This window comes from Alligator sinensis, unplaced genomic scaffold (genome assembly GCF_000455745.1).
Source record: "Alligator sinensis unplaced genomic scaffold, ASM45574v1 scaffold135_1, whole genome shotgun sequence".
Taxonomy (NCBI): domain Eukaryota; kingdom Metazoa; phylum Chordata; order Crocodylia; family Alligatoridae; genus Alligator; species Alligator sinensis.
Window position 1 is genome coordinate 726,631 of NW_005842293.1, and position 18,452 is coordinate 745,082.

At 41.1% G+C, this 18,452-nt stretch overlaps 1 protein-coding gene across 3 annotated transcripts in view; it reads right to left on the minus strand.

Moving 5' to 3' along the window:
• RBM27 (RNA binding motif protein 27) overlaps window positions 1-18,174 on the minus strand; it is a 34,170-nt gene extending 15,996 nt beyond the window's left edge. The window contains exons 1-11 of one of the 3 annotated variants that reach the window (XM_025209522.1): window positions 18,156-18,174; window positions 16,158-16,276; window positions 14,528-14,662; window positions 13,630-13,754; window positions 9,022-9,129; window positions 6,646-6,737; window positions 5,894-6,087; window positions 4,809-5,069; window positions 3,944-4,174; window positions 2,965-3,099; window positions 604-753 (exon numbers count right to left, since the gene is read on the minus strand). In XM_025209522.1, the coding sequence (XP_025065307.1) occupies window positions 604-753; window positions 2,965-3,099; window positions 3,944-4,174; window positions 4,809-5,069; window positions 5,894-6,087; window positions 6,646-6,737; window positions 9,022-9,129; window positions 13,630-13,754; window positions 14,528-14,543 (1,312 nt within the window). In that variant the 5' untranslated portion in view covers window positions 14,544-14,662; window positions 16,158-16,276; window positions 18,156-18,174. Of the gene's footprint in view, window positions 1-603; window positions 754-2,964; window positions 3,100-3,943; window positions 4,175-4,808; window positions 5,070-5,893; window positions 6,088-6,645; window positions 6,738-9,021; window positions 9,130-13,629; window positions 13,755-14,527; window positions 14,663-16,157; window positions 16,277-16,397; window positions 16,514-18,155 lie in introns of those variants that run through there. The other 2 variants (XM_025209520.1, XM_025209521.1) reach the window with 2 other exon arrangements.
• Window positions 18,175-18,452: the final 278 nt, after the last annotated feature.

Sequence of the window (18,452 nt, forward strand, 5' to 3'; positions counted from 1 at the left end):
TGTGCAAAAAAATGCAAGAGCCTGGGGAAATTAACATACATGGCTTACAATAAAAGTCAGAATAGTCTTATGTGAAAATAACCAACTACAGCAATTTCCTCATCCCAACCCTTATGGCAGCTGAGGTAGAAAGAGGTGCCATGGATAAAGGGCCTGTGTTCCCAATTACTAAAACAAACCTTTGGTAAATTTAAAGCAGCTTTCAGTATGCTTGTCATGATGGGTAGTGATGCTAGGACCACTCAGGGAACAGAACCAATTTTCTGTACCATCTCACCTCACAGATGAACTGTGCACTCATTGAACACATTTTGGGATTAAAAGGAAAAGAGATTGGTAATATGCATTTGCCTACACAACAGCAAATCATCTATTTTAAGCAACAGGACTATTTTGCTTTTTAAATGCTCAGGTTAACAAGCAAAAACTATTTTCTACAATCGTAAAGATCTGTATATTAAAATTTGTAGAAGTATTTCAGAATGTTAATTCAGTAGCTCACACTACAAGATCCAGCTGGGAACAAAGAAAAGCAAGTGATCACTGATTTGGCTCTGATGATGAAAAACACATTCATTCACAAGTGTCAAGATACCCTCTTACCTCGTGGATTTGTATCCATCTCTCCAGATGTTAGGCCAATCAGATTTGGACGTTGTGTCTGTGTCCTTGTAAAGAACTGTCGGTACTGAGATCTACCTGCACCAGTAATACTAGGAGCTTCTGGGTTATAGCCATCTGGCTCATATGTATCTATAAAGAATCAAAAGATAGAAATAAAAGGGATTTCCAAGTAATTCAGAAGTTCTAGGTTGGCTGTATGGACAATGTTCACACTGACATCCAGAGTACTTGAATAATGCTACTGAATTTTTCTGTATTTGTTTGTTCATGTCATTTGTCACTGTGGCCGATTAAAGTGTATGCATCAATACTTCACATATTGTTCTGGTTAACTGTTAGTCCAGAAATTAAAGGAAAATTTAAACCATTAGAGTTGTTTTTAATATAGAATAAATGGCACTTCCGTACATACATGGCACATTTCACCAAATTTGATTGTGTTCCACTGTCTCAAGGAGAACAAAAGGATATTAAGTCTCAGTACATGTTTGCAAGTAATGATTGATAATGTTATACTCCAACAATGCTTGTACAGTCTTCTTTCCTAGGGGCAGTGATTTTGTTTCACATATAGCGCATGAGCACATGGACCACATTAAAATAAGTCTGTCAAAGGAAGTTGAAATACTGGATGGTTTACTTTTTGTTTAAGGATATTTACCTGCTAAAGCAGCCAGTAAAGATAATTTAACTCAAGATCAGCTGTTTGATTCCAGTAAGACATAAGGGATAATTTCAGTTGAGAGAGATAGACATGTTAATAGGTAAGAAAAACTAAGTTAGAGAAATAATAAAAGTCTATCCTAAAGCTCAACTCAAGGATGTGTCCCCCTCTGCCAAATCTATAAAGGAAATGCACGCACAAAACTAGATCCGAGTAAACTACTGGAAAGCCTCCAGTTATCACTGTGCAGCCTGGAAGGCTAATTACTAAAAACGGAGGGATTAGTTCAACATTAAGTGTGCTTATAAAGCCCATTTCTCATTTTGCTGAGAATACACCTCACTCACAGTATAAGCTCTAAGATATATCCTCTCAGAATAAGCACGAGTGACTTGGATGTTTGAAAAAGAAAGTTAGCTCTGGATTCTGCTGAGGGATGCTATTAAGCATGTGTGAATTGTCCCACAGTTCATCTGATTTTTCACATATGACTGCAAGAGAACAAATCAGTGGCTGGTCTAATAACAGCAATAATTCAAGAGTATGACATGACGGTTTCCAAGAATGTCTTGGACAGCAGAATTATGTAGTGTCCAAGCGTCAATAATACCCTATGAATTAAGACAGACTCATCAATCATGAAAAGAAACCCTGTACCTGAAGGACATATCTTGGGGGGAGAGGGAGGGAGTATGGGGCACGAACCACAAGAATTTGCAGACAAATGAACAAAGGTTTCAACAAGGTAATCAAGTGAACTGGTCACTTGTATGCCCTTCAGAACAAGGAGAATCACTTGGCAGGCTGAACTGGAAAGACTTTGAACAATGTCCTAAAACACTCGCATAAAAAAAAAAAAAAATAAACGACACAAAAACCTTATGTTTGACTGTTAAAAAAAATAATTAAAATGGATATAAAAAAGTTAGAAAGATTACAAAACATGTGGAAATACCAACAGACTTTGTAGCTGATTCTATAGCTGATGCTAGCTTTAGCTTAATGGTTTGTGGTTATCCAATGATCAGATTTCTGCTTTCAAGCATCCTACACAAGTAAGAGATGCACAGAAGTCTGGCACATCCTCCGATCTTTTGTATAATAATGATTAAACAACATAACTGAAGTCTTTTCTTCCTATCCTGCTTGGAATTACCAATGTATTTCATCTACTTGACTTGTGGTTTACAATGTATTGTAGTCTACTTTGATACCAGTATGCATTTTATACATAACAAATGAAAATGTGCTGCAATAATAAGGAGCATGGGCTTTCAAGGGAGCTTTGCAATAAGGAGACTGGCCGCTTTGTATTTCTCAATCTTAAATTTAAGCGTAGATTTAAGTAAAATCTATGAAAACAATATTGAGACCAACAAATTTAATCCCCTCACTCAGGTTACTCATATTCCTTGAAGGTGCAAAATCTCACCTCCGTGGCTCAAGCCATGGTTGCACTGTTTTGAGTAGGTAATGCCCAAATAAAACTCCCCTTAAATACTATTCTTTGAACAGATATGTGATGCCGCCATCTTTTGCACGATGCATGGAAGTATGGTATACAAAAAGAAAAAAGTCAGACTGGACACTTGCAGTTTGGATAATTATCTCTATGCATTAGAAGGCGTTTTTTAATTTCACTTTATTCCAAGCGTACTAAAAGGTTGTTTTCTTACGTTCTGATACTGTGTACAGTAGGTTGTGGGGTAAAGGAGGAGGTAGTCTTGCTCCCACTGGTGCCAGATTGGGTACTGCACTTGTCCCGGGCTGGTCACGATTATTTATTAAACTTGACTGTGTTAAAGGTGGTCCTATAACACCAGAAGAGAAAGAAAGAGATACTAGGGATAGAATTATCCGTGTATACATTTAAAAAAAAAAAGCTGCAAACTTTGTAAATCTCAATCTGGTTTCAATGTAAAAAAAAAAGAAAGCCCCAAACATCCAGCATATGATGCCACACTTTGGTTATTTCTCTCTCCCCACCTGAACAAAGCTTTATGCTAAAAGGTAATCTTTTCCCCTGGAAATAATCAGTTATTCTGAGAGCTTATATTTGGTACAGCAGCTTCTTCTTCAATTTCACCAAGAGAATAAAATCTTGCTCAGTGCAAGATCAGTGGCAAGAAATCATAACAGAACTGTTTAGACTACTGTTCTCAGACAAGAACTACAGGGGAAAGAAACCTTTTGTGAACAAGTAAGCATTTTTATGTTTAAAGCATCCCATTTTCTTGGGTTCTTTTCAGCACATTTCAGTTCAAACTAGTACCATACATCTATTTTAAAGTAATACAGAAAGATGGCTGAACAATATTACACATCCAGTTAAGGCATGACTATGACAAGACCATAATTTGCTATCTACTAAGCATTACACCTACCCTAAAGAAAAGGATGCCCAAAAGCTCCAAATAGTTTTTCTACTGATCAGATTCTCTCATTTTAGACTAAAATGAAAGCTTAATACATACTTGGGGTATTATTTCCTTGACTGTTTACTAGAAACCTTAGTAAAAATATATGGGAATGAGTGAAATGTACAGTTCTTAACTATTACAGCCTTTGCAAAGGCACTTATTGCTTTAAGTACTAACTGGTCAATAGCCATCTCGTATAGTCTGGCATAAATTAGACTTTCAAGCTTTAACTTACTTGGTACAGGGAGCACAACAGGAGGTGGAGGCTGTGGATGTGCTTGTGGAACTGGCATTCTCATATTGTGAGCAGGGCCTGGCATAGGAGGCATTAGCATGCCAGGAGGAGGAAGTCCTGGGGGTGGCGGTGGAAAAGGAATCATGCTTGGCAATGAAACTTCATCTACTACCAAAGGGTCATTTCCATGATCAAACTGGCAAAGGTCACCAAGGACACAAAATCCTCGCTCTGTAAAGACAGTAATTCCATTACCCTTTGTCCATTTGAACACTGATTACTATAAGAATTGTCTAGGCATCAGTATGTTATTACTAAACAAGAGATACATTAATGTATTTCTGAACCAATATTATACCATGAAACAAAAAAAGTCCACACTAGAATTTAAGTTGAAATAATTAGCACAGAGGCAAATAATCTCAACTCTTTTGACATCAGCATGAACATTTTATATGATCTGTGACAGAAAGCAGAGAAATATCACCTGGTTTATGTCAAGCATACACTATAATCTTCTGCAGAATTGCTTTTGACTAAAGTATTTGCCAAGACATGAACCCAGAATTGCAAGCAAACTTCATCTGTCCCTGGCCAGTGCCAGAAAGTCATCAACTTTTAAGTAAATGGTTTCCAGCAAAATTAAATCTTACCCAATAGTAAGAACGCATTTATGAACCTGTATCTTATGAGCAAGATGCCCCATGTACCCCTAAACTTAATTTACTGCCCACCTGCAGTGAAAAAAATTATTGTATACATACATACACACACACACCTGCCCCCAAAGTCACAAAAACATTACATAGGAGAGGTAAGAAATAAGGCACTAGGAAGAAGGTAGAAGATATACTAGGAACCTTACCATCATAATCTCGACACCTTCTCTTAGGTGGAGGGTTTCTACCAAATGAATTAGGAGCATTATGATTGTTATAATAATTTGACCAGCTCTCTGTTGTGTTTTCAAGATGGTGGGCAGGTGCAATCACAGTAACAGCACTGGGAATAGACTGTGCAGATGAATACTGTTCAGTAGAGTTACTGGGCGACAAAGACACCGGGTTATATGAGCTCTCCACATCGTTCCTTTCGCTCTTGAATTTTGATCTCTCTCTGTGCTCAGCTTTAACAACAACAATGAAGCAAAATAAATCAGGTTAGTTTTCATACTTTTGTTCGGTGCATCAGAGCCGTGCAAATAAGGGAATGCCTGGATAGTTAATGAACCTCACACCATAATAAAAAGAAAAGAAAAACAGTCCTTCAATCTATGTTTTATATGGTAGCTGTTCTTGCAAGATTAGGTTTCTTAATACTAGAAGTAGACCCACACCCAAGGCATCAGAGGTTTTCATTAAAGAAAAAAAAGCCACAAACAATTCCCTTGCTATAGGTCCCTCCCCAACCCACTTCCCTTAATTGTAAAGTAAAGCAACTCTTTCCTACTCCAACAACAACAACAACAAAATACCATTATACAGAAAATCGCCCCAAAATCCATTACTCTTCATTTGGTCAATCGCTTCAGTTTCTGGATTCCCTGCCAGAGGCCAGTGGATCACAGGATACCAGTATTCCATTTAAGGAGAGAAAAATCTTCCCCTCAAAACGGGAACAATTTACAGGACCAAATCAAGGTTAATGCATCTTCCCCAAAAAGATACCAGCATCTCTGTTGACAAAGCCTACTATTGTTTATCCACAGCACAAAAATACCAAGGGCACATATCTACTGGAATACACCTGTGAATAAATTAAAATAGAGTTTATTAAAAAAAAAAAAATCAATTCCCTTAGCTATACGACTCTGAAGAGCAGCTCCTTAATTGCTTTATGCATCTACACCTCCCAGACAGTTCTTTAGCAAGCACTGTGAAATGTTTAAAAGATGTCCAATTTCTATTCATATTACAATAAAATCACTGCAACAATACTTTTACTCCTTACCGATAGTTCGGTTTGCATCTCGGTCTTTGCTTCTACCCCTGCTGCGACTGCGACTTCGACTTAACCCTCTGCTTTTACTACGACTCTTACTCCTGCCTCTTCGCCAATCATATTTGTCTCTGTACAAGTCATTCCGATCGTAGTATCGGTCATAATCCCTCCATTTACCATCATCTCTTTTCTTCTCTCTGGTTCTATAAAATATGCATATGAAGAGAAAAAACAAGCCCTTGATCAAGTTTGGAGTCATTAAAGGTCCACCGTCTCTCTCTCTTCACACCCAACTTAATGACAATCATATCTGAGACAGCATCCAGCCATATTATACAGAAAACAAGGGTTTTCAAAATTAGGCTATTTGTGAAACTGAAGGAGGGGAAATACAAGAAGAATTTGGGAGGGCAAAAGGAGGAATGGACAGCAATAAAAGCACAAAACAAAACAAACTTCTGGAAAAGCCATTAATGTTGTACGTAAAAATTAGCACACTGCCCAAAAACAAAGAAAGAAAATAAGACTGACGAGACTTTTTTATCCTCAGTCACTCGCACACCGTTATGTTCTCAGAGAAAAATGAATTCTACCTCATGGCTACTCCGTGTCACAGAAGTACAGTAGTTCACAGCAGGTAGAAAGGGGAAGAAATACCCACATTAAGCGTAATGGCTGTTCCAAGAGGTAAAAATACAGCTTCAAAAAAAGTCTGCCAACAAGCAAAAGGAAGAGTTGAACTTCTTGTTACCAATGCTAACCTTTGCTCATTAGAATCCGAACGGTTTTTCTGCGGGCTACAATGCTTCTTTTTCTTGCTCTCTCGCTCTTCCTCAAGTGACTCCTGAAAGGTCTGTTTGACAGAGAAATCATTTTTAAAGATGAATGTCCAGAAGGTTTTGAAGATGGCCAAGAACTAAATTAAGGTTTAGTACAAACTAAAGTAACAGCTATTTGGGAAACTAGGACATCCAAGATAATCAGTTTATTTTCATTATTACCGCTTGCCAATAAAAATTAATAATATTCAAGGGCTAATGTTTTCTATCTTCCAATTGACTGAAGGATTCCTTAATTTAACTAAGAAAGCTTCTAAATAAGATTAAGCCCACAGAGCATGTAGAGCTCTTCCTAAAAAGCTCATCTATAATTGATATACATTCTAGAATTTACAGGTGATAAACAGTCCCTGTAAAATACAAGTCATGTGTGTTACTGGTATTAACAAATCTCACAACTGTTTTTTAAAAAGTCATCTCCAACATCTTTTTAAGCCTCTTTGAAACGAACTCCCTCAATACTTACTCTAAAAGTTTATTTGCACCCATTTTGCTATAAACAATGAACCACTTATAAATTATCAATTTTGATACCAGAATTAGAGCTGCAACATAGGGCTGTGCAAAACAACACCGTTCCACTTTGACTTCCGTTTCGACGGAACAGTGTTTTGTTTTGAAAGCACTGTTCTGTTTCGTCAAAACTGTTTCGACATTTTGCCCATAGACTACTCTGCACCCAGTGCCGGGAAGATCAGTGCTGCCACTGGCCCCAGCTCGCAGCACCAGCCTCCTGTGATCCGGCAGGCTGATCACGGGCCCGCACCCCTGTGAGGAGTCCGGCACAGCCCCTGCAGCCCTCCTGGGGATACGGGGGCCCTCCCCGTTCGGCCTGCCAGATCACAGTGCTGCTGGCTGGGACTGGCACTGGGCATAGCCCGTGCCAGGAAGATCAGTACTGCTGGCCCCAGCCGGCGGCAGCAGCCTTCTGTCATCTGGCAGGCAAACTGGGGGCTTGTCCATACCCCCGGGAGTGCTGCAGGGGCTGGGACTCCCCCTGGGGGTGTGGGTCCCTGATCTGCCTGCCGGATCACAAATTATTGTAATTAATGTTGTGGCACCAACAGAAAAAAAATGCTACAAGGACAGCGAGCTTTTCACCAGAAGTCAAAGAGCATTAAAAAAAATGTAAATTCTGATGTGAAGAGAACGTCCTTGGTCAACTCTGCAATAGATAGTATATCACCGTGTCTAAGTTATAAGAGTCTATTAAATTATATTTCTGACCTTTCTGAAACACTACTCCATTTAGGGTAAATGCATAGTCTTTTTGCACTTAAGTCTGCACTTACCCAAACTCAACATCAATAACAGTCATTAGTTCAGGTGCAGGCAATTATCTGGGCCTGAACGCTACACAGGGAGTTTTGTTGTGATGTTGTGGGCCGGGTCAGCACCCACTCCTCTCCATGCAACAACTCACCAAAATTCTTGTGGGAATGAGGTTGCAGGCGGGCTGGCAGTGCTCAGGAGCAGGAGGGGCAGGCGAGGCCAGGGTCACAAGGCATGGTCATGGGGAGGTGACAGCAAGTAGCTGGTGCCTGTGGCAGAGCTGCGATCTGTTGCCCACACACCCCTGTGACCAGGCATGGGCTCCAGGGACAAGGGCATGCAGGGAACCACAGTGGATTTGATTTAAAGCAAACTAATTTAAATCTCAAATTAAAAATCACGATTTAAATCACTGGTCAGGAAGCCTCGATTTAATCATTGTTTTCTTCAAAAAGTGCACTCTTGTTTGATATCTTTTATTCATTTAACTTCTTGAAATTTTGCACTTTTGGAGAAAGGCAGGGACTTGACCGTGTGTACACAAACTTGCAGAGAGAGAATATGGTTGATGGGTGGGTAATCAGGCCTGTTACAGTTCATCTCCATATACTTCTGTTAGCAAGGATGTTCTCTCTGGAGACAACAAACTCTCCCTATGCCTAAAGAACGGTGTTTGTGCCCAAAAGCTTGCAAAGAACAATTTTCCAACTATTTAGTTGGTCTAATAAAAGATACCACATCTACCCAAAGAACCATGTCTGCCTATGATCTCTGGAGACACAAATCAACAGTTTGAGAACTGAAACAAAGCCTCACAGAGATGCTTAATGGGATTTTCTGGACCAGTGGTTCTCAATCTTTTCCTATCAGGACCCACTTGCCAAGATCAATGGCTTGTCCTGACCAATACCCCCTGGCTATGCTGGTGCGCGAACATGCACCCCTACTGCCCCGCCACAGCTGGTGCAGTCCCTTTCCCCCTCGATGCCCTGCCACAGCCTTGGCACTCAGCCACCTTTCCCCTACCTTCATCCAACTGCTGGGGCTGCTCCCACAACCTTGCCTGGCTGCATCCTGGCCATGCCCAGCCACTTGCAGGCTGGAACGCTGAGGAAGTGCAGGAACGCTGCCATCCTGCAAGGAGAAACCTATGCTTTCACACACTTTTCTGGCACAGGCTCGTGACCCTGAGAAATGTTCTTGGGACCCACTTTTGGGTTGCGACCCACAGGTTGAGAAGCGCTGTTCTAGACCGAGCACTAAGTCCCACTGGGTACAGTGGTTTTCTTTAATCGTCACTAATCTATAGAGGAGCCTCTGAGAAACTCATAAGATTGGGCCCCTAATATAGTCCGTGGCCTGTTGTGACCTATTTATAAAACTTCTAAAAAGGTTACATGAATATATTATCTCAAATAGTGTATAATTAGAAGTTATAATCCCTATTCCATGATGATATATTTGAGCTTTAACATATCTTAAATTAGAACTATTTTATAAGTTGGTTTTTTTTTTAAACGCATCTTAACAAAAGACACCCCCCCCAAAATTGGATTAAGTGAAGAAAAAAAAAAAATCTAAAAAATTGGATTTAAGTCATTGATTTTTATCCACCCTGCAGGGAACAGATTGTGGCTTTGCTGTGGCCTGGCCCCACATTGTCACTGCCACAAGATCCAGGGATCTCCCTAGAGACTGGCTAGAAGCTGTGCAGGCAGGGCACTCCAATTGCATCTATCTGGCAGAACGTCCTGCCCACATGGCTCCTGACCAGTCTCCTTGGAGACCTTGGGGTGGTGACAGCATGGGGCCAGGGCAGAACTCTGGTTCTGTGGGCGGGGATATGCACCGAGCACACTGTGACTACCCTAGTCCCAGCCCCACGCCGCCACTGCCCCAAGATCCTCAAGTCTCCCCAGCTCCGCCTGCCCATCCTGCTCCCCAACACCACTCCCAAACAGCCTGTGGCCCCATCCCAGCTAGCTGGCCAACTGCCCTGTCTGCACAGGTCCCGCCCCGAAGTTGAGCGTGGGATGGATGGGCCGGGGTGCCCAGGCAGTGGGGCTGGGTCCGGTGGCAGCAGCAGCAGCCACTGGAAGGAGATGACGCCACTACTGGGGCTTGTGGGAAACGGAGTCTGGCAGCCGCACTGCCCCGGCCCTGTTGCACGCCTAGGCACATGCCACGGCCCGAGCAAAAATTGCTCTGCAGGCCGGATCCAGCCCATGGGCCATATTTTGCCCATGCCTGCATTAACTACAGAACAGCTGGCCTCAAGTTTTTACACTTCATTAAGGTTTTTTATCTTGTTTCACAGAATGCCGTACGTCTCCAACAGCAGCTTTGAAAGAGGCAGGACCTCGTCAGTTCAAGGCTACTTTAGAAGCCTTGAAATTAAGGCTCCTATAAGTTTCATTAAGTATGCAGTTATAGAAAATTGGAGGAGGTGGGAAGGAAACTGTGGGACAAAGACTTCCTATGTACTTAAACAATATGTAAATAACTGTTCATTATAAACTAGTGTCATAGCTGAGCCGCTGGCACAGATGTCTGAGCACTCGTGGTGCTCCGGCCAGGTCCCCGAGGACTGGAGAAGGGCAAATGTGGTGCCCATTTTCACGAAAGGGAGAAGGGATGAGCCAGGTAACTTAGGCCAGTCAGTCTTACCTCTATTCCTGGGAAAATGCTAGAGAAAATAATCAAAGAACACATTTGTGAAGGCCCAGAAGGGGAAACGATGCTGAGGGGAAAGCAGCACGGGTATGTCACAGGTAGATCCTGCCCGACAAACCTTGTAGCCTTCTATGACCAGGTCACACACTGCCTGAATGCGGGAGCCGAGGCTGATGTCATCTTCCTGGACTTTAGAAAGGCCTTTGACACAATTTCATACCCTATCCGCATTGGGAAGCTAGCAGACAGCGGAGTGCATGCCTACGCGGTCAGGTGGGTGGCCAACTGGTGCACCCGGAGAGTGGTGGTGGATGGTTCCTTCTCGGCCTGGAGGGAGGTGGGCAGTGGGGTCCCGCAGGGTTCGGTTCTCGGACCGATATTATTTAATATCTTCATCAGCAATTTGGACGAGGGTGTGGAGAGCACCCTTTCCAAGTTCGCTGATGATATCAATTATGGGGCAAAGTTAGTACACTGGAGGGCAGGGAGCAGATTCATGCCAACTTGGACAGGTTGGATCAATGGGCAGAGAGAAATAGGATGCAATTTAATAAAGAAAAATGTAAGGTACTCCACCTGGGAAGGAGGAATCTCCAGCACACCTATAGGCTGGGGAGTGTCCTTCTCAGCAGCTCGGAGGCAGAGAGGGATCTTGGAGTCATAACTGACTCCAAGATGAACATGAGCCGGCAGTGTAACAAGGCCATCAACAAGGCCAATCGCACCTTGTCGTGCATTAGCAGGTGCATGACTAATAGATCAAAGGAGGTGATGCTCCCCCTCTACGTGGCACTGGTCAGGCCGCTGTTGGAGTAGTGTGTCCAGTTTTGGGTGCCACACTTCAAAAGGCACACGGAGAATCTGGAGAGGGTCCAGAGGAGGGCCACTCACATGATTAGTGGCCTTCATGACAGACCCTATGGGGGGAGGTTGAGAGAGCTGAATCTCTTCAGCCTTCACAAGAGACGGCTGAGGGGAGATCTTGTGGCTGCCTATAAATTTATTAGGGGAGGTCAACGGGGAATAGGGGATGTGGTATTTACTAGGGCGCCTCAGGGAGTGACTAGGAATAACAGGTGTAAACTAGTGGAGAGTGGATTTAGGTTAAAGATTAGGAAGAAATGTTTCACAGTAAGGGTAGCCAGGATCTGGAATGGGCTTCCAAGAGAGGTGGTGCTATTACCTAGCTTGGAGGTCTTCGAGAAGAGGCTAGTCACCTGGGTGGGGTCATCTGACCTCGGTTCTCTTTCCTGCCAGGGGCAGGGGGTCGGACATGATGATCCATTGTGGTCCCTTCCGACTCTACAATCTATAAATCTATGAACTAGGGGTCTGAAACCTGTAGCTTGTGCTGAGGGTGGGTCCTAAGATGTGCCTTCCCAAGACTAGAGGTAGGCTGTATGAGCCCAGACCTGGAATAAATTGCCTACCGTGGCTGAAAGCAATGAGCAAAAAAGCGAACCAGCATCTTGTTATGCAATTACATGAGCTATGTTCTTATTAGATGTGCATTAGTAAGTACACAGTGTGCAGCTTGTTGAGGTTGACTGAAAACAGCTAATCTACAGTTATTTGATACAATCACTTAAATGTCACAGAGGTAACATATTAAAAGGCAAGGACATTGTATCAAGATATTTCTATGATCTATGGATGAACTCAGAAGCAAGAATACAAATTATAGGGAAAAAAAGATCTACTCAGAAACTCTTTTCTTCAGCATTGTTTCTGAAATGTTCACTCAACTTTAGGAGAAAAAAATACTAATAGTTAACAGTACCTGGTATACATGGATTTGGGGGCAGGGTGGGGGAGAAGAACCAGACTATTATATATCCCATTTGACCACAATTATCCAAATACAGCTAGCTCTTTTCTGTGGTAACCATGTTAGCTTGATTTAAAGTCAAGCATGTTAGCAAACCATGATAGTAGTGAATGCAAAGACAGTTTGCATGTTTCTACTGCATTCGCTCTCAAATACCACAGTAAGAAACACTGTGGGCTAATGTACTTATACAGACACATAGGAAGACATTCTCTGACTTTGAGATTCATCAATATTAAGTGTCACAAATATAACAATGACCAGTTGAAACAGTTAAAATTCCACATAGAAAGTGACTGGAATAATTATAGGTATACCGTAGCTCTTTAAAAACCAAACCAAACCACTTATTTTCATTAGAGAAAGAGTGAAGAACTGTAGTATGAAAAATAGCATGCAAACTGCCATGGAGAGAGTCCTGTTTTATATCAAAGACTCTTCCTGAGACAGAAGAGAAATGCTTGCTATTGAGTTTCACTGATGGCATTTTTCCTACAGTTTTTTTTTTTCTTTTAAGTATTTTTACTGCATGCACAATTTCTACATTTAAAACATTTGGCAATCTACACATATATCTTTCCACTGTAGTTATTAAGAATATTGTGACCCATCTCTCAAACTTCTCCACACAGATCATTCCTCGTTCCTAAGGAGGAGTGAATGTAACCATGCCACTGACTGAAGAGGATCTCTACTGAGATAAAATTGTTGTACTGTGTAAAGAAGAAAGTTGTACTGTTTCAGCTACTGCTAAACACTTGAACCTGGAAATGACATGTCCACTAAAAGCAAACTTTTTTTTTTTTTTTTAAATCTAACTAGTAACAGGAAGTTTAAACAAATATTTCTATGTTTTTCAAGTTTTAGTTTAACTGATTTTTGCTTAAGTTATGCTCCAGCAGTCAAGCTACAATGCACCTCCTTAACCTGTAGTCGGTTAGTTATCTATTTTTTATAGCTTACCCAAATGAATAGAAAATTAGACCTTCAGAGAACTCTTGCAGGGTAGAGAACACAGTACAGAATACTATTCTGTTCAGTGCAGTTTGTTTGTATAGCATCCTACAGTGACAGATACAGAGGGGCCAGATTCAGAAGCAAAAAGAAACATGTAAATAGAAAGTTAGTATTACCTCCTCTTTGATTTCCTCTTTTTCCTGACCTGCAGGCTTCAATTCTACTTTTGCTGGTTCAGGGGAAGGAAGGTAGCTTTTTGTATACAGACTTTCAAAGAGTTTATCCACAAAACCTGAAGTTTCTGAGAAGAAAAACCCACATAAAAGTTAAACATCTTTTTCTATTATCAGCCGTATGCTAATAAAACCACCCCCTGAAATCCATCCACACACGCTGTTTACACTCTTTTAAATTCACCTAAATTTAAGGTTTGATTCAATGAGCTAGACATTACAACCCTTAAAACTAAGGTACCCTAAAGAGATGGACCAAAAATAGCTGTATTGTGAACACCTTCACAATGCCCTGCCAACATGACCCCAATTCATGTGAAGGAAACATTTCTAGGATGGAGTACACAGCTGTTTTCAAAGGCATTTTCAGTTTTTGGCCTCTACTTAGACCTATATAACCATGGTGATTTTTATGAAGTGGACACACCCACAATAGAAAGTAAGGCCAACTTCACATTAGATCCCAAATGAGGATTTCTACTGTTTTTCAGCTACTACTAAATACTTGAACCTGGAAATGACATGCCCAGTCCACTAAAAGCAAACTTTTTTTTTTGGCATCCAACTAGCAACAAAAAGTTTAAGCAAATATTTCAATGTTTCTCAAGTTTTAATTTCAATGATTTTTGTTTAAGCTACGCTCCAGTAGTCAAGCTACAATGCACCTCCTTAACCTGCAGTCAGTTAGTTATCTATACCTTTTACCAAGAGTTTACACAGTAATCATAAAACATTGCATACAGCATGATAAATTAATTAATATTTTGAAAACAAGTAACAATCTTTGCAGGATCACTCAGCTTTCACTGATGGATTCTTTGGGGTCTTTTAATGGGCTTGCCTGGAATGTTAGGCATTTTTGTTGTCTGCAGCAGTGGTTCTCAACCAGGGGGCCACAGCACCCTGGGGTGTCATAAGATCCTCTAGAGTGTCACAGGGTGTTGTACAATATTAGTACTGCTAGGTGTGCAGGCACCTAAACATAATTCACAAAGATACACCCAGTGATTTCAAATAGGAACTCATAGTATGAAAAAACATTCTGATCTTTGTGGTCTTTCTAAAGTTCTCTGCAACAGAAGAATTGCTCTATTATTTTGCCATAGTGAACAAATAAAAGCAGAAACTAAGAGCTGACATTTTCTGAGGTGTCTTGAGCCTAATGAGGTGGGGAACGGCTGGTCTACAACCAGCATACTTTCACTGGTGGAAGCGGTCATGTAGACAACAGACATGTTAATTATTATATTATCTAAAAGGTACTGAAAGCAGGCCTAGGAAACAATAATAAAAACACCAGTGTCCTTTTTACATTGCAGCTTCTGCCACTGTTAGCATAAGAAAACTTGGCTTGCTACTGAACTTGCTGAAAGTCAGGAGTGTAGACAATGCAAAATTTCTAAACAGTATTTCAGTTCCTGCTGCCTGAATGCACCTCCCACCCCCCAAAAAAGTAGATAAAACAGACCCTCTTACCAAAAGAAAAAAATTAATGAAGCATTTCTTACAAGCAATGCCTACCCTGACTTCTTTAGAGACAACCTTTCAATCAATATTCAAAGACTATTTGAATTTAACCACCAACCACATTTGCTACTTGTTATTTTAGATACCTGTATCTATACTTGTGGACAATTTCAAAGTTGGCATACCTGCCAAAACCTGCAGTTAAATTGGGCCAAGAACACCACTCTCCAATCCCACATGGCATGTGGTCATATGCCAGAGGGATGAGGATTTAATGAAGAACAGAAACAAATGAGCTTTTCTGAAAGTTCCCAAGTCTCAATTCCTTATGGAAGAATGGTTCCACCTGGTTGATCAACTGGTGCTGAGCAAATATGTGAAAGCCTCCAAACATCTGGAAGGGGCGGACTTCTTTGGCCTCATTAGACTTGCATTTGAGAATAAACTCACCCAGATATACACACTAATTTGGCCACCATGGGTCAGAATTTCAAGTGCTCAGCAGTTGGTACCCAGTATTATTGGGTCCAGGCTTAAGTGGGAATACAGATCCCATCGAGTTCTAAACAGGACTAGGAATTTGGAAAAGTGCTCAACGTTTGACAGGTCCCAGTAGGAAGTGTCTGGCCACTATTCAAGGAAATTGCTTGCTTTAGTCTTACAGGATTCTCCTCAACTGGAGGGTTTTGGTTTTTTTAATTTCTTTAAATGTGCAACTACTTGGGACAGAGAAACAATATTACTAATCTGAAACACTTCCAGGTACGAAGTGCTCAGACTCACTACAGATGCAACAGTTATCTTCTATGGAAGGCAAGTGTAGGCCCGAAAATTACAATTTTACAGTCCATTCCAAACCACAATCTTGCAGTATAACTGTTCTTCACCCTTAAACAATTTCATTCCCAATCATACTTGTGTCAAAATAATGCACGTTCAAGTTTCAAATGCTATTTTATTATTTTTAATTTTAAACTATGTAGTCAAAGTTGGCAGTGGAGTACCTTTTTGCAGAAAGACATCTAGCTGATCAGCACAGAAAGCTTTCAGCTCCTTCTCTGGTTTGTCTTTCTTGACTAATGCCACAACGTAGTTAGCCAAGGCCGAAGGGTCTGCATCACATCTAAAAAGAAAGGGGGGGGCAGGGTAGGAAGCATTATTCCTAGTGGCATACAGCTTGATCCCATTCATGTCATGAAACATTAGAAGCATAATTTAGAATAACCAAAACTAGTGGTCCTCACATCAGTGATGCATATAGTTTTCTCCTTTTAATGTTGTTCTGCCATCCAGTAAAATTCACAGCTATACCTGGTTTTGGCACTGTAGGAAAGTTTCTGACCATTACCACAAACTGTCAGTTTTCTTGTGCCCCTTCTCTCTTTCCCATCCAGATCTGAAAAGCTTTTCCCATTTGTGTTTACTCTTAGGTCAGTAAGCAGAAATTATCATTTCTGATTAATTCTTCCTCAGCACAGCACCAGCAAGTAACTATTATCCAACATCAGTGACAGAAGCTACAAGGAAGAAGCGGCTGATCATGGTGGACCTATTACTCTGTATGTTTCCGCCTGAATAGTTTCCTTAATCTCATCCAGAAGAGATTGGAAAAGGTAAGTATCACATGCATTACTTATCAAGTTGATTTTTCCACAAAGATGAACATACGAAAAGAATTAAGTCAATACACAAGCCCCTCTTTTGTTCCGCTGTGATTTCTGATGGTAAAAAAAGGGCAAAAGGCAACTCCAGAAGTTCCTTTATTGGCACAGGTAACATCACATCCACAGTTCAACATCACTTGTCTGGCTAGACATACAGCCTTCCTGTGCACAAGAATGCTGTGCTACTATCAGCTAATTTGAGACTGAAACATTGCCAAAGAAACCTTGTTTATCATTCACTGTTCAGAAGTCAGGACCTGCTTTACTAATGCTAAAAGTATTTCTATGGCCTTCAGTTTAATTTACAAGGGTAATTTTTATCTAGGTGAACAGCTCGTACAGACTACTACCAAATAACCTCACTGCTTCTCCATTCTCACTGGACCCTTGAATATCAACATGTGTATGTCTTTAAGAGCACCAACTCCTGAGGATGCCAGAAACTACAAAAGGCAGAGGGGCCTCAAAATACTTGAAAATGCAAGGTGTGTTTGTAATGATGTGCTGAAAAGTACCAACATTCATATGAAATGTGAATCCAGCTATATATGCTCACTTATTTCCAAAGTCTGACAAGGGCCACATTAAAAAAAAAAAAAAAAAAAAGCTTTTTGTATTTCAAGTGTATGTACAAAAATCCAGCAATAGTCTGATAGCTCTATGTTCGATACCAGTAACCACATGCAATTTAAGGCTATAAAGGCTCATGAGTGGCAGAAAAAAATTTCCCTGCATCCTTCTATAAAACATTTATTTTGTTTAATCCTTGCCTCCCCCTTTACCTCCCCGACTCAATCTCTCTCAGACCGACCCTCGGGAACATTTGTTCATATGTACATTACACCACAGGAACTTTCATAAAGTACTTATACCACTAAAATGATTTCTACCACACTTTCCCTCCATGGTAATGTAAAACACACAATCACTGCTGTCAGGCAACTTGAAGACTTCCTAAAACACCTGGCCTTCAACTCAAATTCATTGAGAGGGTTGCTGTCTGGAAATGCTTGGGATAAAAGGCTGACTAGAATCAGCAAAGACCAGAGATGATCCTGCAGAAGCGATGGAGAGTAATGATGCCTGATTGACATCAGGATTCCTGTTTGTTCTGGGTCGTTTCTTTTTTAAATGACAAAGCAGAGTTGCGGCACTTCAATTTTATTAAAACTTTCTTCAAGAAAAAAAAAAATGCAACAGAATGGTTTCCTGCTTTTAAAGAAAAGCATAAACTTTTACTGCCTTCTAATTAGAGCAGTTCAGAGTTTCGGCCTAAACATTTTCCTTAAGGAAGCCAGACAATACGAACTGCAAGAGGTAGCGAGTGATGTTTCTTACCACAAGTCTTAGTAACAGGCAACAGAGCCACGTTTCAGACACTGCCTTTTCTTTGCTCTGCTACATTTAGTTTCAAACCTCTAATAATGCTACCGCATAAGCGGGGCTTAACATCAGTGTCATCTTAAAAAAACAAACAAACAAATACACGGCAGGTGGGTCGCTGGCAAAACCCCACGACTCCCCGATACCGGCCTGCACCCGCTTTCCCCGCAGAGCCGCCTCCGCAGAGCACGCTCGCTAAAGTTTGCAACTTGTTTGATTGCGGTGAAAACGAGCGACCGGGCCGTTTCAAAC